General features: G+C 37.6%; 1 protein-coding gene across 6 annotated transcripts in view; it reads right to left on the reverse strand.

Moving 5' to 3' along the window:
- Window positions 1-4,366: 4,366 nt before the first annotated feature.
- Window positions 4,367-27,787, reverse strand: part of PTBP3 (polypyrimidine tract binding protein 3) — a 141,896-nt gene continuing 118,475 nt past the window's right edge. For all 6 annotated transcript variants that reach the window (XM_072154775.1, XM_072154765.1, XM_072154770.1 and 3 more), the window contains 7 exons: window positions 20,725-20,799; window positions 20,402-20,541; window positions 19,194-19,227; window positions 18,829-18,921; window positions 15,912-16,128; window positions 14,557-14,634; window positions 4,367-12,250 (listed from right to left, as the gene is read on the reverse strand). In XM_072154775.1, the coding sequence (XP_072010876.1) occupies window positions 12,118-12,250; window positions 14,557-14,634; window positions 15,912-16,128; window positions 18,829-18,921; window positions 19,194-19,227; window positions 20,402-20,541; window positions 20,725-20,799 (770 nt within the window). In that variant the 3' untranslated portion in view covers window positions 4,367-12,117. The remainder of the gene's footprint in view (window positions 12,251-14,556; window positions 14,635-15,911; window positions 16,129-18,828; window positions 18,922-19,193; window positions 19,228-20,401; window positions 20,542-20,724; window positions 20,800-27,787) is intronic.

Raw genomic sequence — 27,787 nt, forward strand, 5'->3', positions numbered from 1 at the left:
GATTTATTGTTGTGCCATATCCGGAGGTTGTGTAGACAAATATAAATCACTTAATGCGCCTCTCAGAACCTGTGTGTTCTGGGAATGTCTATAAATTAATAATTAGGGGTCCAAACATCACGTTTTACTTCACACCTACATATACCATGGGTTATATAACTAGAATGGAATTCGGAGTACAGCACCAGGGACAGCCACCCCCATTTTATCAACAGAAATTTGTGGACCTGTTCCTAGAACCTCTTGACCACAGGGCAGGACCACAGTAGATGAAATAAGGTATCCAAGGTCTCCAAGCACTCAGGACAAACGGTTCTATATAGCAGATATAGAAGCCTGTACCTGTTTTACCACTATAAAAAGTGAATGCTCAATAAAAGGAAACAGAAGATACATTGAAATCTATGGGAAACGGGTTGTAAAAAATACACTGAAGTCTATGTTAAATGGTAGGTGTGAATGAAATGCAGGTGTGATCCGGGCTTAAAAGGGTATTCCACGAATATGAATGTCTACTACAGAATCCCATAATGCTATAAATACGTAAATACAACAAAGCTCAATGATATTAATCACAAAATGGAGCTTAAATAGTTTACTTTAATGATTCACAAATTTGTATGGGCTTTCAAAAGTAGGCAGACTCCAAGATGGCCACACTGGAAACTACAAGTCCCATTATCCTTTAGTTCTCAATAACAGCTCCACCCTCTCAGGGTCTGCTCCCAGTGATGATGTAACAGTCCTGCTCTGTTACAGTAGTAATGATGTGTAACTGCCATCACTGCACATTACCTCATTGAGATGACGTGTCACCACAGCACTGGTCATACAGGATGCACTGCAACCAAGCGACTGCAGCCAAACATAGTAATGATAACATGACCTGCCCAGGCCGGTGAAGGATATGTGATGTGGACATGTGACCAGTGTATATTAAGATATATTAAGATTAACGGACTTATTAAAGGGCCAGTAGCATTTTAATTATCTATTATAATGTATGTCCATAACATTTTTTTGCTAAGTGTAGCAGCATTACATATTATCTTAAATGTTAATGAGCCATTTAAATATTAATTATATATAAATATAAATGATATGATTCACTGGAATCATATTAGGGCTTAGTTACAATTTGCAGATTTTTATGGCGCCATTTTAGGGTACACTTACAGATTATATTTTATTAACTTTTCTGCAGAGAAATTAAGAATATATATACAGTGTATTATGCATATATTTTTTTTAGTTTTGCAAGCCTTGCGTAATGAAATCAGATTACAAAAAGCAAAATGTATTTCGGTCTCATTCCCTTCCAAGACATAACATTTTTTTATTCAGAAAATAGGCTGTTTGAGGACTTTGTGTGAATGACTTGATGTTTTCATTGGTTCACTTTTTTGCTGCATGTGACTTTTTATTTTGCTTTTTGGCAGGGGTATGAACTAAAACAATTGCAAAACTTACAGTGTTTCATTCAAATTTTCTTTACTTTGTTTACCATTTGAGACACACATCACAACAGTTGCTTTGGTCAGGTTGTTAGGAATGCAGTAATATCTATAATAAATAATTTTCTTTTCATTAAAAAATGTATTTTGTACAGGGAGATTTCAATTTTTATTTGCTATATTTTAAAGTCCTCCTATGGGGTTTTATAAATGGCAAAACTAAGTAAGGCCTCCACATGCAATGTCAGCACCACAAAATTGCATTGTGGGGGAAGACAGAATCAGAATCCTCACAAAGCATTTAGATACAGAGGTCAGTATTAACCCCTTCCATTTTCGTTTTTGTGTTTTAGTTTTTCACTCCCCACCTTCAGAAATCCATAACTTTTTAATGTAAACCTTTTCCATGTAAAGAGCTGTCTGAGGTCTTGTTTTCTGCGTGACAAATTGCACATAGTGATGGTATTTAATATTCCATGCCATGTACTGGGAAGCGGGAATAAAGTGAATATGGTGAAAAAATGCATTTGTGCCATATTCGTGTTCGCTTAGATTTTAAGACTTTCATTGTGTGCCCCAAATGACATGTTTACTTCATTCTTTGGTTTGGTCTGATCATGGGGATACCAAAGTTATATAGGATTTAATTCTTCACTTTGCCATCTTCTGGCGCAGAAAACTTTTTCATACTTCGGTGTACGGAGCTGTGGGTGGTGTCCTTTTTTACGACTTTTGATGACGTTTTCAATGCTACCAGTTTGAGGACAGTATGGCCTTGTGATCACTTTTTATTTAATTTTTTATATTTTTCAAGATGGCAAAAAGTGGAATTTTTGACTTTGAGCACTGTTTTCCGTTACAGGGTTAAACGCTGCAAATAACAGTTATTAACCAGTTCCTGACTGCCCCATATTGTAGCAAAGACTTACCGGTAACACCCGCGAACAGTGCTAGCACCGATCGCGGGTTTTATCCCGGCGATCGCTGCCGGCTTCAAAAAGATGGCGGTGCATGGGCACCGACATCTTGCTGAGGATCGTCGCTCCCCGGGACGTCATTGAGGAGCGCCGATCCGTCGCCATGACAGCCTCAGGTCTTCCGAAGATCAGAGGCGGTCTCGTTTAAACCCTTTCATTACAATGTGCTATTAGCACACTGTAATGAATGAGGAGGAAAATCCCCATATACTGCCATACTGTAGGGAGCCTGAAAAATAGTAAAAAAAAAATTCTAAATTCAAATCACCTCCCTTTACCTAGAACTGATATAAGTATAAATAAACAGTAAAAATCATAAACACATTAGGTATCGACGTGTCCGAAAAGGCCCAATCTATCAAAATATAATAACGTTTTTTCAATGCTTTTAACCCTGTAACAGAAAATAGCGCCCAAAAAGTCCAAAATGGCACTTTTTTTGCCACAGTGAAAATTGTAAAATCCAAGCCCACAAAAAAACGTCACAAATGCATTCCATTTTCACTGCATTTGGAATTTTTTTCCCGCTTCCCAGTATATGGCATGGAATATTCAATACCATCACTATGAAGTGCAGAAAACAAGCCATCACAGAGCTCTTTACGTTTAAAAATAAAAAAAGTTATAGATTTTTGAAGGTGGGGAGTGAAAAATGGAAATGCAAAAACAAGAAAGGGCCTGGTCCTTAACCGGTTAGATTTTGATAGATTGGACTTTTTGGGATGCGGCGCTAGTTAACATATTTATGATTTGAATTTTTTTTTTTTATATTTATATCAGTTCCGGAGAAAGGGGGCGATTTGAATTTTTAGGGTTTTTTAAATATAATTTTTTTAAAACATTTTGTTAACTATTTTTTCAGCATCATTCATTGTAATGTGCAAATAGCACAGTCTTGGGTCTTCAGAAGACCGATCGTATGTCATGGCAACCAATCTCCACCTCCTGATGATGTTACGGGGTGATGGGCAATCATATCCAAGATGTACTTAGATGTATTTAGATGCCTACGGTACATGTCAGTAAGGGATTGAAGGAGTTGCCCATTTTTCAAGAAATATCCTCTGTTAGACATGTCTCTGCATGTATATGTACCTGTGTTTCCCTCCTTTGAAAACTGTAGCGTTGCCCTGCACTGCCCTGCTGCCCGCTGAACATAAACACAATAATTAAAATCCAGTAAAGGTACATGGACAACTTGTATAAAAGAGTAGACAGCTGGATCTTGTATACCACAAGAGGGCCAAGAAACTGCAATTTTATTGCATATTATGACAACTGTAATGTATTCATACTTTGAGCCCGCAGATGTTATTTATACTAGATTCAGAAATTTGCTGTTTTTTTTCCTCATCATCCCCTAGAGGTAACGAGCATACATTATAGGACAGTCTACCACCTATATACTGCTGGTAGATGTCCTTTGACTAAGGGAAAAATTGGAAAATGTGTATATTGTTTTAAATATATTTTTTCTATATACCTTTTAAACCTTTTCATTGTTAAAATATGGAGCTTTCTAACTTTTTTTTTTACTTAACACAACATGGACATTTGATCACTTGTATAATACACTTTCATGGACAGATAGCCTTTAAAGGACATCTACCACCAGGATGAAAAACTGTATGCAAATACCTTATTTTTTTTCATCAATGTAATTGTTTTATTTCTCTAATCGGACACAAGTGTGTTTAACAAGAGGAATGAACCATTCATTAGGACCCAATCACTCCAAGGACAAAAGGAGTCCCATTCTCACAGGTCCAGTGTAAGGAATCTCTGCACGTGTTATAAATCCCCTCACTGGAACTTCTCTCGCATTTATTTACCAGGTGTGTAAAATTCTAAAATGAAAATACAATATTAGCTTCACCAATAAAGACAATGGAGAACCCAATACAGGATACAAGAAACCAGGAAAACTTAGAAGAGTAAAGGTGTAATGACATTTATTATCGGCATGCTACAAACAGCTAGAGTTCTTAAGGAAAGGGTAAGTATAGATATTTGAGTAGCTTTCAGTTAATACATAAACTTAAAGTGATACAGAATACAGAAATATGAATTAAACATGCACTACACAGCTAGAAAATAATGGTTTCTTTAATATGCATCTTCACTTTCCATGTGATAACAGGTCATGAGAATATACATGAAATCTTGCTGCCCACCCACCCTCACAAGTAAAGCTGGTACTGTTGCTTATCAAAATATACAAGACAAGTGATTTTGTTTCATATAAAAGCAGTTTATACTTCAAATTGTTCCCAAAAACCACATTTGCCTAATTAAAAAAAAATTGTTACAAATATTTACAGCATTTTCTTGTGTCAGATGAACGTTCATGGTTTGACGAAAGGGTGCGACAAAGGAAACAGGCAGAACAGACTAAAAATGAAACTGGCCCCATAATCTCTCTGTGAATACAGTACTGGAAATAACCCTCTATTGTCCTACGATACATGAAATTTTGATCACAGAACGGAAATTATCTGGTCAACAGAAGAAGAAATAGAGCTAAAAAGGCCACTTTTTGTTTCTGAATAAGAGTAAAAATGTACACAACCATTGAATGTCTTAGTAATACCAGGACAGACATCTTTGGTCAGAGCAATGAGGTGACATTCTAGATACAGTACAAAAATGCACTTGTTACTTGTGCTACTGACGGCTTGAAACCAAAATGTGCAATACACACAAATCAAAAGAACCAAGAGATTTGGAGAGTAAAAGTAACATGTATGCCACAATGTATAGAGAATAAAGTATGAATTCTCACCTGCACCCTTCCAGGGAATCTGTCACCACCTCTTAGGGTAGCATATATCACTTATGTGTCTGTTGTGGTGCTCATGTGAAAGAAGTCCTCACAGTGAAATGCATATGCACTGGAGTCCTCATGTCCACGAGATGTGGGATAGGGCCACTCATCTTCCACCGACTATCTTTTCCCTATTCACAGACACAGGAGAGAGCAGCTGGAGTGTACTGGATTCTCACAGATCAGGAATAGAAGGACTCCTTTCTCCAAGCACCATAAAACATCAATTTCTCAAACTAGCATATAACAAATAAAATAATTTTCAGACAGGCACGGATATATGCAGTTTTTACTTTGCTGTATTTAAGGTAATTTGCCATGTTAAAATAGTACCTAAGTTTTATGGGAATGTAGCTGAGCAACCTCCACATATACAAAACAGCCTGTAAGGGTCCTTCATGGAGTGTAACAGGTCTTCCATTTTACCAGATTATGAACACTGAAGTCTGCATCCTTAGAGAGTCACTGATGTGAATTAGTACTGCAAATGTATGCAAGGACAAACAACAAATTGTGAAGAATTGAAGGCACATTAACTTTGGTCCTTTAAAATGTGAATCTTTTATCAAGCCTAGGACTAGAACTGTATATATATTAAAAATACATACATATAGGTTACAGTAGATTCCAAACAGATGTGAATACTCTCAGAATGTTCAAATAAGAATATTACTATCAGTGTACTCTGAAAGCATTCTAAAAAGAAAAAAAAATGGTGTGGAGCATAGGGAAGCAATCTTGCCATACAGGACTGGGCTGTATAACATGCATACACTTCTATAAAACATGCATTGGAAAGGCAATGGCAACTGATATCAATACCCATTACGTTCCATAGACTCAATCATTCATTTTATTTTTATATTTAATCTTATAAAGTTTATACACTTGACTAGTTTAGCGGATATACCGGAAATTGTGATAGGAAGTAGTAAGGGGGGTGTTAGCACAAGTTTAAAAGGAGTGGCAAAATTATTTTCCATGTGCTCTTTCTTTTTACAAAATTGTTGGCAGTTTTTCTGCTATAGCTAAATATCCAGTGTTGGGCACTACACATTGAAGGATATAATGGAGTATGGATAGAGGATCGGGGGAAAAAAGACATTGACAAATGGTTATTGTCTAATTGATATCACCACATAATCCATCGTCTGATTATAATGCACAAACATCCATTGCTAGTACCAGACAGGTGTAAAACTTAAGGCAGCATAAAAGATGCCACAAGGATTTCAGATTTTAAAACCACATATTCACTTGTTTTTTTGTGATTATATCTACAGATCTACAGATTGAAAATAAAAATATGTTTATCATAATTGCATTTTAGATTTTAGAGTGAAATAACACTGCCTGTTAGCTCTAATAAGATTTATTTTGTTGATGGGAAGGGTTGTAGGAAAAGGGAGTACTAAAAATGCCTACTTTAGTGCAGACACTGTCGTTCTTCTCTTACGGATGTTTTTGATGTTGCAGATCATTAGTAGTGAATTTAGTTGTACTATCAGATGCAGCCCGTGAACAGAAGTGGTGCTGCATCTGAAAAAAAAATATATATATTTCTAAATCTTGACATTCTCATGTGTTTAATGGAATAGGAAACAATATTGAATGCTATGAAGGCACCAGAATACACGCCAGAAACTTGTATTTAATTATATATTTGGCAGTATTTATGGTATTCAGTGTGTCAAGTCCTCTTTATTCTTTATTTATATAGCGCACACTGATTACACAGCGCTGCACAGAGCTTGCCAACTCTTTGCTTTGGTTAGTAGATAATATTCCTGCAAAGGGCTCCCCTTGTTCTCTTTAAATGGGTTCTCTTTAAACTTTACTATATAATGTTTACTATGACAAAGGCAACATCTTCAACACAGAACTTTCAGAGTAGGTCTAGATTTGTATCTGTGCAAGGGTACTCTTGAGCTGCCACCATATTCATTAAAACACTAGGGATTATAACACTAAGAAATATCATGATCAAACAAACATGGAAATGGACATAAATGCTCTGGAGAGTCTTAATATTAAGGCTTATAGTGGATTCACTATAAAAAAGTTAAAGGAAATCTACCATAAAAATCAAGCAAGATAAACCAGAGACACTTACTCAAAGATCCAGGCACTGTGACTGTGGTAATCTTCTCATCTTTATTATCCATGGATGACTCCTTCTAAAATCAACTTTTATAAATAAGCTAATGAGCAAGAGTCCTCACTGCTGTAGATTAACAGGCTGTTACAATGAGCAGAACATGGCTCACCAAACACCCTGCTCTATCCCTGTGTAATCAGCAGAAGCAGGTAGTGCGTGGGAAGGAAAGTGCTCTGTTCATTGTAACAGCCTTTGAACGACAGTACTTACAAAGCCCTTCTGGCTCATTCACATAATTATAAAAGTTGATTTTAGAAGGATGGAGGCCATGGAAAGCAAATATAAGAAGATTTCCACACTCACAGTGCTTGAATCTATGAGTAAATTTCCATGGTTTATTTTGATTGTAGATACCCTTTAAAATTACACTCACAATAAGCAAATAATATGCCATGAAAAGTTACAGGAAATATATTTTTGCTAAATGTAACCAAATAATGTTTACAGGAAAACATCAAATACTGAATGTCTTATTTTATGGTTTCACATGGTAAAAGTAAAAGCTGGTTTTGGAAAATACAACTTGAGCGCTAAAATAGACTTTTTATATTTATTTATAAACTACTTTCCAATTGTCGTGTAGGTAAAAAAAAAAAAAAACTTTCTACATGCCGTTAGATACAGATACCTTTCATCACCAAAAAACAACATACTTTGCTGCACGCAACTAATAAAAAACACCACCAAATCAAATATATATTTATATATATATACTGTATATACACACAAACACACAATTCACATAAATAATCATATCCCAGTGAACTTAGGGATTTACAGCTTTGTCCAACCACAACCCCTTAGACTATTTACCTCAAAATCAACGATACAGAAGCAAAAACATATTATAGCATGCTTCCATATAAAGCATTAGGTCACAGAAGGTACTTTACGCTACATAATGTCATGCAATAAATTGCAAGTCTATGTCTCAGACTAAGTCATGCATTAACATATGTGGTAGGCAGACGTAATAAAACTTGTAGACGGACAAGAGCCCAAATAGTCCATTTTGCTTTTCCACTTTTCTACAAGCCATTATGTTACAAAATAATGAACTCCAACACTAATCAAAAGCAAATCAGATGCCTCCTTCACCATTACAAAACATTCAGTGGTTTCATAGGAAGCAAACAAGACATTACATGGTCTGAGCCATGGCACGGTGCAAAGCCTGGCAGAGTTCAAGGAATAATATGGCCGTAAGTATAATAAAATTATATCCCACTGAAAATAATCAGCATCTGCCTAATGTAGCAACAGTAAATAAAGATTATATCACTTACATAAAAGTCACCAGTATATATTGGGTTGTCCAGCTAAAATAATAAACATCGGCTATTACCAAATTTTTCCCAATAATGCTCCACAAAGGGGGCACAAAACACCATTTCAATGAATCCACTGATATATACAAAATACAGAACTGTATAAGATGATTACTCCAGCAATTTCTATAACCAAATATTTCCATGAGACAGACCAGATAGTTTGACGGTTTTACGTTGTAACCGAAAGTCCTTATAGTCCCTCACAATACTTTCCAATTTACAAAGTACACATCATTTCCATATAGTAATACAATGATTGCTTAACATTATCACACCAAACCTTAAGCATTCCAGAATAGCTAAGAGAGTTAAGAATGATTAACCATATAAAGAAGACTGACCACAAGGCTTCATATACTGGACTGCAACTGGAAGTTACATGTAATTAAAAAATCTTTATTGCCTATGGATATGAAAGGCTGCAAATGGTATTACAGCATTAGAAGAATATGTTATTGCAGCAATGTTAACAAGTAATTTAATTGGGTTATCCAAACTTTGCAGACCCAGCACAGAGCCCCCTGGTTTTGATCTGCCTGTAAGTGGAGATTGGTTCATAGATTTCGTTCAAATCTGTCATTTTTCAGGCAAAGAAGCAAATTCAAAGCTTTTCTGATTTATACTGGCAACTACCTACTCCCTAGAAATTGAAAAGGGGGGACAGGTAAGTGAAATTTAAAAACAATGTAATAAAAAAAATCAGAACTTGCCATAATTTAAGAAAAAATTCTGTCCAAAACATCAGTTCAAACTGAATAGATTTAATAAATTTAAGATGGCACTCAGGAACCATTTCTTTTTGCTCTTGAAAATTACCTGAGATAGGATTTAGATGAATACAGGTTGTACGGCATAGCTACCAGCATATGTAAAACCAGGCTCATCTGTATATATGAATATATACATGTTACAACGGACTTTAGAGGTACTATAAATGACGTATATATATGATTTCGGAAAACACTGCCAGTTGCCCCAATGACATCTTGAAGCACTTTCTGAAGGACATTAGTTTATCCACAAACACTATTTAAATATTCAATAATGATTTTGGATTCTGATCACATATATAGATACATATATTTAAAACATCAGGGAGGGGTGGTTAAGAATCCAATGAACACCACACAATGTACTTAGACCAGCTAAGACCTCACATATTATCAATAGTATATATCTTACCACTGCAATGTCTTGTACAGCAGCAGCTGACATTCAGCGCCGGTTAGAGATTCTTGAGGATATGTATGATTTTCTTTCTTTCTTTTTTAGCATTTTGTAATGCATGATCAGGCAAAAAAATGCTGATATATATCCTGAGATACTCTGTGTGTGGCAACAGTTTACAGACTACAATTTATCTATCAATCCAGAAGAAAGTCAGACTAGTGGTGACAGAAAAAGTGACAACAGGTCACTTAGTGTGACATTATTTCAGCACATCAAAACTCAAGGCCTCAAGCACATGGTCAGATTACAGCTCCATAGAGCTGCATTTATGTGGTTGCAGAGCTCTGAAACTTTGTTAAAAATTGCATGAGGCCCTACAGAGACCAATTCTTCTAAGATCTAGTAATTATACAGGGATTTCAATTACAATCCCTTAAAACCAAGATAACCCAGTTATCACATCTGATAACTTGTATTTTAGAACTGGCTTTCATGAAATAAAAATCAATCAATAAAGAAAATAATATAATAAAGACAGACAGAGGTTTCCAAAAAGTACAAAGATACACAGTGATGCAAATTGCATTATTTTTGTATATGTGCAGTTTTCCAGCCTGTCATTGCACTGGCTGCTCTACTATCAAACCAAAACAAGAACTAAAAGTATTTATGTAGATATGAGATACAAAACTAAAATTGTTCAAACTTGATAAAGTGTTTATAAAGTGTATAGTTGTTGACCGCCAGTCATTTATCTTGGGAATAGGCTTGTGGCTCAGGGGACTGGTATGGCCTTCTCAGGGTGCTCCATTACCTGGGTAAATTGTGTATCTACCACACTGAAAAAGAAAAAAATGTGGTATGCAGTGAAGTATTTTTCAAATACATGCAGTCCACCTCATTGTAAAAAATATAAATATCTCCAAGGCTTTTATCATTTGTTTCTACACTTTGTCATCTTTTTTTCTAAAGTTAAATGCAATTGAAACGGTTTAATGCTTTTGGAAACAAAAAAACTGAAAATAAAACACACAGTAAACACCAAAAACTAGCAAAATTTGAAGGAAAATAAACTCTCTCACCAAACCTACTATACAATTTTCAAAAGATACATCAAAAATAATCTACCCTATTTTTCATTATAAGCACATAATAAGGCACATAAGTAAATTAAGTACACAGTAAATCTGATGTAAGGATTTTAGTTCTTATAGTGGTACAAAAAACCCTTGAGGTTTAAGTCTTCTTGAACATATTACCAAAAATAATTTCTAAAAAATCTGCAAAACCAAATGATAGACCTGAATAATTATTTGTAAGAGTGTAAACTTTTTTATATTCAGAAAAGAAACATTTTGTGATTTAATCAATGGTGGACTTTTACAGTTTGTTCCAAAATAAGTGCAATGCACAACACATCTCAAGAAGGCTAATGGCTGCCTGATTTACAATACAGGCAGCTTTACTTGCAAGTAATATTCAATTTTATACCAAAAACTTGTAGAGCTATTGAAGAGAACAAAAAAAGAATCTCATAAATGCACAAAATTTTGAGATTTAAATAAATGACTTAAAATATTAATAAAAATATATTTTATTTTGTGGGCAAAATAGTTAATAAAAGAAACTTGGTCTATTGTCTAACTTATTATGGAAAAATATTACTATACTACCATTATTAATCATAATAATTGCTAGAAATATGCCCACTAAAAGGAAAAAAGTAATCTTTACTTTCAAAAATCTCTAGCTCTAAACATTAGAAAGAGTTAAAGGGGCTATCACCTGTCAGGCGTCTATCACCTATTCTGTAGCTGAGCGGCTGCAATTGAATGAGGGAAAAGCACTAAACTTTTGTTTAGTCAAACTCCACTTAAATTAAAAAAAATAAATAAATTAAAAAAAAAAAAAAGGGAGAAAAAAGAAGGTCAGAGTCTCACAGAACCATTTTAAAACCGGGATGATTGTCAGAAAAATGTTGTGTACTGTTAAATTTGGAACAAAAAGAAAATGACCACCAGTGATATGCAGTCTGTTTAGAAGGCGGCATGTGATATTTTCCTTCTTATGGAGATTTAGAAACGAGGGAGGGTTGGTAATATAATATTCAGTCTCTGTCTGAGGTGTCTGAGTTTCCAAAAACTGTGGTCCAGTCTTTATAAGGAAATAATAAAGAGGGAGACCATTGTTAGGTAGAAGGAAATTAGATCATCGACTTGGAAAAGGAAACTCTCAGATGGTGGTTGTCTCCCAAATCATGGTTGTGCAGATCTATTAGAGCGGTTATAGCTTCTTCCACTGATCCAAGCTGGATAAGTGCCATTTTTCTGTCTTTCCTACAAAAGATAAAGCAAACAGTCCTGTAAGACATACATTTCTTGAAAAGAAAATTGGTATATGTCGGTAGACATTTCATCCTAAGCTAAGAAGATTAAATGGGTTGACTTGTAAATTCACACTGAAGGCATCAAAACTATGAATTATCACATGTGGAATGATATACTGAACAAAAAAAAAGTGTGAAACAACTGAAAATATGTCTTATAATCTAGCAGCCACCTTTTGCTTTGATTACTGCTTTGCACACTGTTGGCATTCTCTTGATGAGCTGCAAGAGGTAGTCACCTGAAAAGGTTTTCACATCACAGGTGTGTCCTGTCAGGTTTAATAAGTGGAATGTCTTGCCTTATAAATGAGGTTGGGACCATCAGCTGTTTTTTCCAGAAGTCTACTGTATAGACTGTTGGAATTTGTATTATGGCTAGAATAAAGCAGCTAAGAAAAATAAGCGGCCATCATTACTTTAAGAAATGAAGGTCAGTCCAAAAAATTGGGAAAACTTTGAAACTAGTGCAAAAACCATCAAAGAAACTGGCTCACATGAAGACTGCCCCAGGAAAGGAAGACCAAGAGTCACCTCTGCTGCTCAGGATAAGTTCATCCGAGTCACCAGCCTTTTCAGGTTAACAGCAGCTTAGATTAGAGACCAGGTCAATGCCGCAAGAGTTCTAGCCACAGACAAATCTCTAAAACAACTGTTAAGAGGAGACGGTGTGCAGCAGACCTTCAATGTAAAATATCTGCTAGGAAACCATTGCTAGGAACAGGCAACAAGCAGAAGAGACTTGTTTGGGCTAAAGAACACAAGGAATGGACATTAGACCAGTGGAAATCTGTGCTTTGGTCTGATGAGTCCAAACTAGAGATCTTTGGTTCCAACCACCGTGTCTTTGTCTGACGCAGGTGAAGGAATGGACTCTACGTGCCTGGTTTCCACTGTGAAGCATGGAGGAGGAGGTGTGGTGGTATGGGGGTGCTTTTCTGGTAACACTGTTGAGGATTTATTAAAAATTGAAGGTATACTGAACCAGCATGGTTACCACAGAATATTGCAGCAGGATAAAATTCCATCTGGTTTGCGTTTAGTTGGACCAATCATTTATTTTTGGACAGTACAATGACCTCAAACACACCTCCAGGCTGTGTAAAGAGACCAAGAAGAAGAGTGATGGGGTGCTATGCCAGATGACCTAGCTTTCACAGACACCAGACCTGAAACCAATCAAGATGGTTTGGGGTGAGCTGGACAGCAGAGTCCCCTGAAGTCCCATCCCATGCAATACTCAAATAAAACATAAAAAGTGAAAATCCCCCCAAAAAACACAACATATTGGGTATCACAGCGTCTGTAACAACCCGTACAATAAAATAAAATTGTCACTGAACCCGTGTGGTGAACACCATAAAAAAAGCGCATAAAAAGTGAACAAAAAGTAACATTTACCCCGACACGATACCAAGAAAAAGTACAGCTTGTCCTGCAAAAAATAAGCTCTATAACAGCTCTGTAAACCAAAAAATATAAATGTTCATCTCATTCTTACATGGTGTTGAAAAAACAAGCTAATTTCTTAATAAATTTGTTCTATATTCTGCAAAACAAGTTAACCGTAATCGTGATGACCCATAAAATAATGATAACACATTATTTTTATGGTATGTTGAATGTCCGTGAAAAACAGTGAGTTGATAAAATCGGATTAGCTATTGAACCCCCCAGAATTGATGTACCTGAAAAGTGGATCTCATCCACAAAAATAACAATCCCCCATATGTCCAAATTTTAGCCTGTAAAATGCATATCTGCTCTGAATGGCGCTCCTTCCATTCTATGCCCGGCCGATGTACCTCCACATATGGGGCATCCTCATACTCTTTGTGGAGTTTTTTGTCTATTAATAATTTGTGACAGTTTAATTTTTGGCTACAATTAATACATTGTCTAAAAAAATTGCAGCTTGTAAATCACACCTCCATTTTGTTTTAACCCCTGTGAAACATCTAAATGGTTAACACACTTCTTAAAGTTGATTTTTCACACATTGAGGGGTGTAGTTTCTAAAATGGCATAATTTAAGAAGTTTTACTACCATTTAGACCTCGAAAAATGTGATTTGATAATACATTATATAATTCAATAATCAATAAAGATATTAGGAAGCAACATAAATAAAAATGAAAGGTTTATAGGAATCAGTAAAATAACAATAAAAAGCCTTATGCCAGATCAGCTTGTACACAGATATAAGTGTGGGTGGGGATAGAAAATGCTTACTGAAAATATTTATAAAAATCAACTTACTGGAAGAATTTAAAGGCCTTGACAGAACATCCAGTACTTGCAAATAATCTCTTAAGGTCATCATCAGAAACTGAAGGCCTTTGGGAAACAAATCATTGGAAATTAAGCATACAACATTAATAAAAAGAATTTGCCTTTAGAAACCTACTATTTAAAGGGCTATTGCCAGTTTTCTAAGCGAGACCATGATAATATAGTAGTTAAACAATTGCTATTCAAAAACTTCAAAGCAGAACAAAATTGGCAATTCTTCTTATTATTCAGTGATAGCATTAAAGGGGTTTTCCCACGAAGGAAAGTTAGACCACTGGATAGGACCTAACTTGCTGATCAGTGGGGGTCTCAGTGCTGATAGCGAAAACGAGGGGTCTGTCAGATTAATGGAGCAGACGGCGTGCATGACCACTCTGCTCCATTAATCTCTATGGAGCTGACGGAGATCAGTGAGCACTGCACTCAGCAATTTCCGTCAGCTCCATAGAGATTAATGGAGCAGAGTGGTCATACGCGACCGTCTGCTCCATTAATCTGACGGAGCAATGAGGAGGGCGACGGACCCCTCATTTTCGCAATCTGCGGGGGTCTCAGCACGGAGACCCTCACTGATCAGCAAGTTAGGCCTTGTCCTAACTTTCCTTTGTGGGAATACCCCTTTAACTGCATTATCAATCCTTCAACCATTGTAAGGATAGATGCTATTAACATATATAAGAAAATTTTAACACATATCCACACATTGGTTTAACAAAGGAACTACTGTATACCTGCGAGAAATGCTGAGCCACATCCTTTACACCAGCTCATTGTCTAGGTTCCTTTTGACATATATTTTACAGGTAATCATTAGGTGGTCTTGTGTTCATCGCTTCCCACAAAAACAACCAAAAAAACCTATACCTTGATATAAATTTTCCGGTCATATTGTGCGAATATACTGGGTAAATACTGGATGTTGTGTGCAGTGAAGAGTATTATGGTTTAATGAAGCCACACAATAGGGCAATTGCAACTATTTGGGTTCACATTTCAACACTCTCTCAAATTTTGGAAAGTAGGTGGTATAGTGGACATAGTAGGCTTTGGCCAGACTTGCCAACTGAGACATTTAAAATAATGTCAGCAAAAGGGTAGCAAAGAAATTGCAGTAATCCCAGGATAGACGAAATGTTTCAGATTTATCAAATGTGGGACTTTAAGGCAATGCAGCTTCCAGCTTCAAATTGTCTCATGATAATATTTTCCCCCAGTATTTATAATTTTGAAATGACCTTCAGAACTTTATTGCTTATTTAGCGTGGAGGCTACACTTTTGGTGGGTTAGAAGCTTCACATTGCAATACAAATTTGATACATACGGTATATTGGAGAGGTGCAAAGTTGCTGAAGGGGGAAATATATTCTGGAAGTTCTTTGAGCCTGGTTTTTTGAAGCGATGTAATGGGCTGTTGGTATAGTCCTTAGTCAGACCCTGGTCTTCATGCCCTTCACGAGGAAGTTGAACAGACTGGTGCTTTGACAGGGTAATTCGCAGTACCCTTCCGTGAAGTCTCTGTCCATTCAGATGGCTCATAGCTAAATAGGCAAAAGCATAAATTAATGGCATCATGATTATTATTCTAACATAGTGCAAGTGAAGGGAAACTAGTGGAAGCACATTGTCAAGCAAAGTGTTATTTAAGGGGGGGCTCCAATGACGACCTTTCACTCCATCAGGGGGCATATTGGAACAGGAGCACAGAGTCAGGAGTACAGTCAGAGAAGAAGACTAATAATATCATTATAGGCTCATTAAATCACCACTAAGTAATATATAATGTAGTTTCAAGTTACAGTTAGCAAGTTATGAAATTTTAGCAATTACTTATTGCATTTCTATAGATTAAACCGTTGTACTGTGGCATCACCTATCCACAAAAATAAGAGGACTGGACTGAAACTAAATGAGCTCAATAAGAGAAATATACTTTTTGACTTCCAATTCGGAATTTTTAAAGGAGCTGTTGCAGCGTAAAACGCCACCCTTGAAGCACCAAATACTACAGTGAAGTATTAAATAACTCCCCAGCTGCGGACGACCTCCTGTTGTTTCAGGCGGAAAGAATTAATTATTTGGGGGTTAAAGTTTCTAGCAGACTGCAGGATATGTACAGAATATCTTGCTTCTCCTTGTGTTTGCAAGCTAAAGTAAACACCTGGTATAAGCTACCACTGTCTGAATTGGGCAGGTGCAATCTAATAAAGATCGTCCACAGTTCTACTGTATGGATCCCTCACAAGCATTTTTACCTAATTCATTCCATATTTAGAGGGTTGATCTGGAAGAAGCACTATCCTAGAATGAAATTGGAATATCTACAGAGGGGCAAGGGGTCTGAGGGCATAGCAGCCTAATGCTTGGATCTATTATCTCACATCGCAGCTGAAGCCTTCCTGGGGATGGGGCACAAGAAAGGGACTTGTAGTGGGGGGCCGATTGGGGTCCGGGACTCTCCCTCGCCTATACTTGTCTTGGAGCCAGGAAGAGGAGAACGGTTAGAGCCGGTATATCCCACGCTGGCCTTACATTACAAGGTCTGGGATGGGCCTGGAGGGGTTGAGCACTCATACTCATACCCATGTGGCATAACTTGTCTTTCAGGAAATTTTTGCAGCTGGAGGAACCCCAGTTTTGGTCCAGATGAGGAATACTTAATGGGAAGGGGAGCTCAAAAGTTTTGACATTTTTAGAGAAACTTAACTACAGCGTAAGGCATTCAATGGGTACTTGGAACTTCACCATGCGTATGATTCCCCGAAGCAGCTGGTTACCCTAAGCATTTGCAGACTGGGAGTGCTGGAGACACTGCTACTCCCTGGCTCCTCTGGGGGACTGATCTCGTTGGTACATGGGGAGTTACATGTTGCATGCCTTAAAGGGGCTCCCTTTCTTAGTAGGCCTAGATGGAAGGCAGATTAGGGCCTATCACCAATCCTGAGTGGGATATTATGCTATCCTGACACCAACACTTTCCCTCAGTGATAGTAAGTGTTTTTCACATTTAATGTTAGTATACAGGGCTTACAAAACATCAGTTCTTGATGCTTGACAAGATTCAATCGAAACGTTGCAGTTTTTTCTATGCCTGTGTGAATAAAGGTTTAACCTTTTTTCATCATATTGGATGCTGTGGCCTTCTCTGAGTCAGGGTATATGCACTAGATAGGTTCATCTACTATTATGAATGAAAAAAGTAATGGCCTTGAAGAATCAAGTGAATTACCGTATGTTCTTGTGTTTCTATATTTTTCTATATTTATTTTCTAATAAAAAAATAAATAACACTTCAGCAGCAGCATCCAAATACCAGGCAGTCCCCGGGTTACATACAAGAAAGGGTCTGTAGGTTTGTTCTTAAGTTGAGTTTGTATGTAAGTCGGAACTGTATATTTTATCATTGTAATCCCAGCCAGAACTTTTTTGGTCTCTGTGACAATTGGATTTTAAAAATGTTTGGTTGTCATAAGAATCAATATTAACACTAAAGCTTCATTACAGGCACAATTGATAACTGTTATAGCTGTTTATTGTAGCCTAGGACTAAAGTACAATAAATTACCAATATCCAGAGGTCCGTTTGTAACTATGGGTCGTATGTAAGTCGAGTGTTCTTAAGTAGGGGACCGCCTGTAGTGCAGTACAGCCCAAATATCAATCCATAGATGTCAGACAAAAAAATAAAACAGACCCTAGACCAGATAATAACATAAAACTGCTTGGTTAAAAGAATATGGTGGCAATGCACTCTTTCCCCTTTGGATCACATACAGAAAGCATTTCAAGGGAGCGGTCACTATCCATTATATTATGCAATTGTAGAGAAGCAGACAGCCCTCCAAAAATTCAATGAAATCTAAGATAAAGATTTATTTCATGACAGCACACAGTGGGAGGGGAAAGTGCTCTTTGCACGTTGTAACACCCTGTGAATCTTCAGCATGGAGGCGTTCTGGTAAGCACTGCAGTAGCCTTTCAGGCTCATTAGCATAATTTTAAAAGTTCATTTTAGAAGGAAGGAGTCTATGGATAACACATATAAGAAGAATACCACAGTCACAGTGCCTGGATCTATGAGTAAGTGTATTTCCTGCAGACTTTGCACCCACCCACCCTGGGCTGATTGGCACAGTTCTGCCTTGGATCTCTAATTTTCTACAATATAATATCTACATAGAAACCGCAGGAAAAAAACCCACAAAAGCTTTTTTTTCAGCTGGAAATCACCAATTACACACCAAGCTGTGCTTGAGTCGCATCTGCCATCTGAACCAATGCATTTTCTTTTTTATTAAACAGAATCTTCACACGATGGACATCACCATATACTCCTGAAAAATGGAGAAAGAAAACAAACACGCTTTTATAGTATCAATAGTACCATGTAAGTTTAGGAATACACAAAAGAATGTTACAGAGAATGTGAAGATATTACAGTAACTCTGCATGGCTCTGGGTAATTCTGTCTGGGAGTTGTATTACTTAAACAAAATATTAAAACTGTCCTTTTGGTATATTAGGTAACAGGTAAGAGAAGTACAGTGGAGGTACCCTTTCCAGTTAAAATTTGTGTGCAGTTCTAGAACAAAGAAAAATGACTTACCAAACAGAATAAACAGGGCATGGGGTAATATAACCTGTTTAAGAAAAAACATAATAAAGTAAGAGAGCTTTACAAAAGCTAAACAAGAGCTAAACAAAAGCTGAAGCAACCAACCTCTTCAAAATAAGTATTTTATTTTCATTAAAAACATTAAAACATAGTTCTAAATATGGGGGTCCAACTTTTAGAATCCTATCTATAAGAATGGGGGACTACAAGTCACCACAGAGCTACCCATTACTGCGAAGGACTTATGGAATTGTAAGATTCGCTCCACTTCCCTGCAGAACTAGGCGATTAGTCGTATATCTCCTATTTTGTAAATATATTTTTATATGATAAAAAAAAGCATTAAAATGGATGGTCTCACAAAAACATCCTCTTTCCATATCGACATGATAGAGTGAATGTCTTTAGTGTGAATCTTCATCTGAGTCAGGACAGATTTAAAGAAGCCCTATTTTCTAGAAATAGAGAACCTCTCAACCTGTACACTATATGTTCCCTGCACTTCTCAGAATATACCTATTGGCAGGGCCCGGGCGCCAGCACTGGGCATAACCGGGCAAGTGTCGTGGCCCAAGATTTGTAGGGGCCTACATAAGGCTGTCCATAAGGATTCCATAGGAGGCGACGGTGGCTTTATATAAAATAACCATGAGGGAGCTATTTGGTATGATAAACTAAGGAATATTTTAGAGGACAAGAGACAGTTGGAATGTTTACATTTTTTAAAAAAAGTTTTTGACTTTTTAATGCTGTCACATGAGTTCACTGCAAAGGGGCCCACTGAGGCTCTGTCGCCTTGGGGCCTACTGAAACCTGGAGCCAACCCTGCCTATTGCTAAAGAGTAGATGTAGGACCACTGATGTATCAGCTTTCTGCCTTCAGAATGAAACATTCTTGGTTCTTCTCTGAGATGTCTAGTTAATATTTCTTTGGTGGCATTGCGTTTTGGTTCAAGCAATAGCCGTTGGTGGAAAAACATTGAAAATAGATTTTGCTAGTGCAACACTTTAAAATATGGTTTACAAGAAAGGGTCAGCCCTGACCAGAACTTGAAAAAATAAATATAAAAAACATAGTAAAGTAAACATATGTTGAGGTTGCTATCCTAGCCAATGCATTTTCAATTAGTAAACATCACTATTGATTAAGCTTGCAAAATGTGAGCATTTAGAATTTCAATCAATAATGACTGACTTACTTCGGGATTTAGATTACTGACTAACAAAACTGAGTGTCCAGGGATAGCAGTCAAGCCAGGTATTGCCATACGTCCAGTGAGAGCAGAAGTAGTGAGAGCAAGAGGTCCGAGGGCCCCTGGTACACTTGACACTGACAGTCCTTAAACAGAAAGAAAAGAACAATATTTGAATTTAATATGGTAAAGTGATGGTCTCAACTTTAATTCTTGAACTTTTATTCAAATTGGCAGAGGGTTAGGAATCTCAGATATTCCTACAAGGGTGAAGGTTCCTACAATAGTTCTAGAAAAAGATGTTTTTGACTGATTTGTTGTCTTCTCACCTGCTTGAGGGAAGCCAATAGCGGGTGCAAATCCAGCAGCTCCTGCATAAGGTGAGGAAATTATACCTGGAGCACCTGAACAACAAAAAGTCATAAAATGAAAAGCCAGTGTTGGTAACATCCTTTATGTTCTTGTGGATATATGTCATTCTTAGCCATTTACTCAGTAAGGGCACTACACTGTGTGTCCGAGGTGAATGGCTACAGCAATATCAGGCAATAACAAAAGATAACACAAATATGATCCTTTTTTCACATAACAATTTATTATTTTATTATTACAAAAATAACATGAATACATACATTAACACCAGACAACAAAACGTTAAAATAAAAGCAATCTAAAGGGAGACTCTGGCACCCTATAATACTCAATACACTGCCCCCTACATAATCTCCTCCCAAATTACTGATACATCTCGATAATTAAAGCATAGGAAGTAATAAATGGTTAAACAAGCCAAATCATCCAAAATAATAATTCCTTTATATAGCGCACACAGATTCTAAAGCGCTGCACAGAGTTTGTCAAATCAGTCCCTGTCCTCAATGGGACTCACAATCTAATCAACCTACCTGTATGTTTTGGAGTGTGGGAGGAAACCTGAGGACTCAGGGGAAATCCACACAAACAGAGAGAACATACAAATTCTTTGCTGTTGTTTACCTTGATGGGACTATCAATCAGTACATGATTCTTCAAAATAAGAGCCACCAAATAGAATTGATATAATGTTGCAAAAAAATGAGAAATAACAGAACCTATGGCACTGGTGCCAAAGGTGGCACTCAGAGCCCTCTCTGTGGGCACCCAGGCCATCACCAGAGAGGACTCCAGGTATCTTCCTGCAGTTCCAGACAGCCCAGGACTTGCTGTGCACAGAGCTATTTTAAAGTTACAGCTCTACCTGGGACTACTGTAGGTGTGGGAAGTTGTGAACAGATCCTGCTCCAGCCCTGACAATTCTTCCGGTTGAAGGGAAGCTATAAAGATCATCCAAATTTCTCCTATATTCTGCATTGTTGGTGTTCCCAGGGTGCTGATATGAATGAAAGCTGTAACAGAGCAGGGAGCATAAATCCCACATTAAATTTCTGTGTTGGCACTGTGCGATAAATAAGTGGGACTTGGTTGTAGTTTGGGCGCTCGGTCTCTAAAAGGTTTGCCATCACTGACCTACACTATAACCTGAGAATTGTTCTATAATATAATGAAATCATTCCAAGAGCTTTCTTTGGGGAAGTCATCACATATTGCGATATGCGTGGGGCATTCCAAGACCCTTCCCTTTCACTGTCTTGCTGCCTCTGCTTCTCACCTGTAGGCTACACTTGTTCCATCATTGTAGGTATTTGAACTAGGCTGGCTCAGCAGGTAAGAATGTAACCCGGGTGCTCCCTATAATTTGATTGTTTATTTATATATAGTAGGTTATTTATATTATAGGTCAGTGATGGCGAACCTTTTAGAGCCTGAGTGCCCAACTTTCAACCAAAAGCCACTTATTTTTTGCAAAGTGCCAGCGCAGCAATTTAAGCAGTAATTTATTTCTCCTTGTTCTTTGACAACTTTCAGTCGTTCAGCCTCCTAAAGACACCAACGCAGTTGAAAGGAGGAGGGCAAATTCGCCTATCATTGTAGGAAGATTCTGCAGGAAGATTCTTTGAGTTCTGTCTGGTGAACTTCATGCTGGGGTGATGGCCTGGGTGCCCACAGAGAGGGCTCCGAGTGCCACCTCTGGCACCAGTGCCATAGGTTCGCCACCACTGTTATAGGTCATTTCTGAGGTTATAAACTATTTCTCAGCTTTTTGCACCATTTGCAGCTTTTTGCACTCATATTTGTAGACTTTTTTGCAGATTCATGCATAGTGATTGATAATTTTAAGTGATTGGCTTGTCTAACCATTTATTGCTTCATATGCTTTAATTATCGATATGTAACAGTAGTTTGGGAGGGGATTGTGAAGAGGGGCTGTTTTGAGCATTATTGGGTGCCACAGTAGCCCTTTAGATTGCTTGTTGTATATTTTTTACCATTTTTTTTAAACTTGGATTTTAACTTTTTGTTGTCTGGTGTTGATGTATATTCATGTTATTTTTGTAATAATAAAGACAAATTGTTTTGCTCTATGGCACATTTGGATTGTGTTTGGATTAAATTTATTGTATTAATTTCCATGTGTCTAGCCATATGTGCATTTAATGATGAAGGAGTGCCAGTAATTTCTCATTGTATAGGGGTTGTTTTTAAGGCTAATTTTCAATTATTTATGTGTCCATCTATTATTTCCCACAGCCACACACCACTTTTTAAACATTTATATGAACCCATTGCTGAAATTCTGGTTTCATAACCCCATTTTACAACACCATCTACCAATTACTCAACCTTCAAGGCAATAACTATTGGAATAATGGAAAGCACTTATAGGCACATGGTCACCATATTTTATCAGAATAAACTACAATTGGTCCCCTACTTAAGGACACCAGACTTATAGATGACCCCTAGTTAAAGACAGACCTCTCTGACCACTGTGACCTCTGGTGAAGCTCTCTGGATGCTTTACTATAGTTCCAGACAGAAATGATCAGCTGTAAGGTGTCTGTAATGAAGCTTTATTGATAATCATTGGTCCAATTACAGCAAAAAAAATTTTCTTTTTTTCTTATATGTACCGTATTTTCCGGGCCATTAGGCGCACCGTTAGTCCGATGCGCCTTATATATGTAATAATTCCATATATAAGGCGCATCGGACTATAAGGCGCAGGGTCAGGGGCGTGGCGGAGGTCCGGGGCTGGAGCGGAGACCCGACGGGACGTGACGCCGAGAAGAGACGCGGCGACGCGGGGAAGGTGAGTGGGGAAGGTGAGGGGGAGGTGGAGGAGGGCAGCGGACCATACTTACATAGGTCCCCGCTACCGGAGACAGCAGATCTCCAGCGGGAACTGCAGACCACGCGGCAGAAGTTGTTCGTGCCGCGTGGTCTGCAGTTCCCGCTGGAGATCTGCTGTCTCCGGTAGCGGGGACCTATGTAAGTATGGTCCGCTGCCCTGTGCCATACATAGGGCGCACCGGACTATAAGGCGCACTTTGGATTTCCAAGGAAATCCAAGGCTTTTAAGTGCGCCTTATAGTCCGGAAAATACAGTACCCGGGGACCGCCTGTACTGGTATTTCCAAGTAGGGTATGAAATGTCCTTTCTAGAATTCCTTCTTTTATGTGAAATCTCGTCCATTTTACCGATGAAAAAAAAGCCCCCAAAGTCCTATGCAAACTAGCAAATAAGAGTCACTATTTGCCCAGGATGAGTCACCTTTTAGGTCTATGCTGCATATGCAGAGCTCCTGAGATACTAAAAAAAATGTTAAAAAACCCAAAGGAGGGACCCCAATTTAGAAATTAAACCAATCAAAGAATTCATCATGTAGTAACAGTAACATCATGTTATAACATTTTGACCCCACAGGTACTTTTCAAAAAGTAATGTGCAATGGCTAATTCACAGTGAACATCATGAATGTGGTGTTTTAGTGTCTGCTATGTCATATCAAGCTTGTGCCACTATAAAATCTCAGTTCTGTAGGTTTTATACCATATATTTTTACAAATATATAATTTTAGTGTGCAAAGCCTGTGCAATTAATTGTCTAATATATGCAAAGATGGTCATTCTAAGACCGCTAACAGTCAACCAGCTATAGAAAGGCTAATGATAATCTTTATTATAATGAACTGTGGTAGATAAAGTAAAATGCATTCATGTCAGCATGTGAAAGTCAGTGGATGTGGCTCTGGCAGAATGACACATTCACAATGGGATAATTTAAACCTGACAAGAATCATCAGTACAGAATAGCACAACATATTTCATTAAGCATGCAAGAAGCATAGTCATAGACATGTTCATAATAGTGCATGGAATAAGAGATGAAGCAGGGATTTCTGGCAACTCATTTACAGTATGAAGACCTGGGCACTCCTGCCACTCTAGTGATGACTGACATGCTCATAGTCATTTCTATGACAGCAAAATTGTAAGTATTCTAGATAAGAAGCTGGAGGATTGCAAAAGCTGCAGAAAAATGACAGTAAACATCAAAGATGAATATAATTAAAAATAAACGGAAAACCATAATGGAAGGACATCTAATGGTATAGTAACTCACGTACTGGCAAAGACCTAAAACACACTTTCAGATGTTAACCTCTTCATTTTGCATACATTTCCCTTGCCTATAAATTTATGTTTGACAGACAGGGAATTGACGTGACATATAATAATGAAAAGAAGTCATTATGATCAGTCATAATAAGTACAAAAAAAAAAGTTTTTGCTTTCTCTTGTTCTCTTGTCTTAGAGTCAGAAAACTCAGCTCTGTGTCTACACTATTCACCATGCAGCACCAGCTTATATAGACTCTGGGGCACATTTACTTACCTGTCCTGAAGCGTTTACCGAAAGTGCATTGTCTGAACAGAATGCACTCTGCCGCGATTCACTACAATCGTGTGCCCAATATTCTGCATGTGTTGTTCCCTCGCTCAGGTCTGACAGAGTTCACCGTCTTCTTCCTGGTGTATTTAAGTGCAATGTCTTGCGACACAATTTGAAAGTTAAATCCTGCGCTCAGTCCGAATCAGTTGGATCGTCCGATGGCCGGTCCCCCAATTTCTGTTACATGAAAGCCGGCGCAGCTGCGTCACAATCCGATCGCATGCGACACAATCACTAGTTAAATACCTGTCACAATGGTGCGAATCCCGAAAACGTCTGAAAATCCGACGAAAGTGCATCCGCGGACCCTTAGTAAATAAGCCCCCCTATATTCCCGACTGAAGTGAATCGGAGCCTAAATTTGCGACTTCTTGTCTTCCTATCTAAATTCACTTGATATATCTGAAATAAGTAGGCTAAAATGAAAAGTGAAGTAGTTGGGCAAATTATCGTTGAGGGGCTGGTTGTACATAAATTAGAAAACTGGAGCATCCACTGTTCATTTGTCCTAGTCATACAGTAGTTGCAATGTTCTATTAGTTTTTTGTTCTCTTTTACATATTAGATTGTATTCCATCATTTACAGCACTTAAATGAGTGCCATTATCTGGGTTAAAAATATACTTTCAAAGGAAGATGAAATGTCAAAAATATGTTTTCCTAAAGGTCCTTGTCCTCTTGCAGCATTGTTATTTTTACACAAGATTACTTGAGTAACTGCAAAGGAAATAAACAAATGTTTCTTTCTTTAAATAGACAAGACCTATCATAACCTCTCAATATGATATAAATAAAATATGGACATCCGCACAGTGTAATTGAATGATACAGACAGACACGACGAGTGATGTCACTCCTCCTGAAAAGGGGTAATAAGCTGGTTAACCCCCACCCCAGGTCTCAGAACGCGGGTTACACTAAACCATTGGAAAATAATTTCTCATTCTTGTAATATTCTGGAGGAGGGTGTGCTAAGGAGCTGTGCTTTCTCACATAAGCAGCTGTGTAAATCTGAATGTATGTTTGTACTTTGTAATGGTACAATTGTTTTTTTCTATTATTGATGGCATCAAAAAGGCTCTTGATTAATTTAATTTTACACTGGAACCAATGTCATAGAAAACTAGGGTGAACCTAGATGTTTATGGAATGGATCATGAAGCTGGTTCAAAGTAGAAGGTTAAAAGAAAAACACAAAGTGGTCAAGTCCGCATGAGCTCAAATTGACCTGTCAATTTTCCTGCTGAAAAGGTGTCTGTATATGCAGATCATCTCCTGCTATATTACTATTCCTCAAATTGACGAATGTGTTTTTTGAACTCTTTCAAAAGGCTAGAATATCTGATTAACCAATTTACATAAATCAGCGGCATATTCTGTGGTGGAGAAAGTCAAACTCCTTTCAATTAATATGGTCCTCCTCTTCTATACAGTATTTGGGTATCCATCTTACCTCCCTCTCTATCTATCTCCTTCTTACACAAGCTGTGATAAATATGGTCAGGTGGAGGGGGGCCTTATATCCCTCAGTGTTGGCACAAATCCGTTACTTTCTCCATCCTCATCCCAAATAGCCTAATTGAGTTAAAGCTAGAAGTGTCATATACCCCACAGAAGGTTTAGCCTCAAAGGATTCCCTCAGCCCGCCTGGCACCGACTGTTGCAAAGGCTTCAGAGACAAAGGGGCATAAAATCTTAGACCAATATGTTGGTTATGGACAGTTATGGGGTCATGATCTCAGTTCAAGGGCAAATACATTTTTGCATTAGGTATAGCCAGGGGATCGTATTGCTATTCACTAGATTCTAGGATTCTTGTACACATAGATACAAATATCTCTGAATGGAGATTTACCCGGATCCAATGATACCAGAACCCTGATCCTATGACTTCCCCTTGAGAAGCTATGATTTCTCCAATATTCTGGATTTAATACCGGTAGGAGGGTCCTCAAAGCCCTCCTGGCGGTGCGCAGGGGTGTGTCTGCACCTAATATAATCAGAAAACCACTGATGCCCATGGTCTTTGCCTGAGGAAGTGATTCACCATCACAAGCGCAGGAAGAAGTTTCGGGCCAGTAACCAAAGATTTTTTTTTTTTAAATATCAATTTGATATTTAGATCTTTTGTCAGCAGGACAATTAAAGTCCCATGCACATGACCGTAATTGTCGCCGCGGTGAGCCCTAAAACAAAATAAGTTTTATCATTTTATATTGCACTGCTGTGTGAGAAACTCACAGAACAGCTTCTCCCTTTTGCTCTCAGTCAGAACAGTGGTAGGTTTCTGGTTGGATATCACAGCAAGGGGGAGGGGTTACAAACACATTTCAATATAGAGATGAAAGAACACAACAGGTTTGAGGCAACTCCCCCAGTGGAAGCACACTGCATATGATATACACAAATAATTACAGAAAATGCTACTGAATAAGACCATGTCTATTCTACAAAACAAAGAAAGTGGGGAGATCTTGATCAATAAAAGTTACGGTACAATACATTTTTTGCCATAAAACAATACAGTAATCTGCCCAACTCCTTCAGCTCTAAAACAT

The sequence above is a fragment of the Engystomops pustulosus genome, chromosome 1 (genome assembly GCF_040894005.1).
Source record: "Engystomops pustulosus chromosome 1, aEngPut4.maternal, whole genome shotgun sequence".
In the NCBI taxonomy this organism is placed as follows: Eukaryota; Metazoa; Chordata; class Amphibia; order Anura; family Leptodactylidae; genus Engystomops; species Engystomops pustulosus.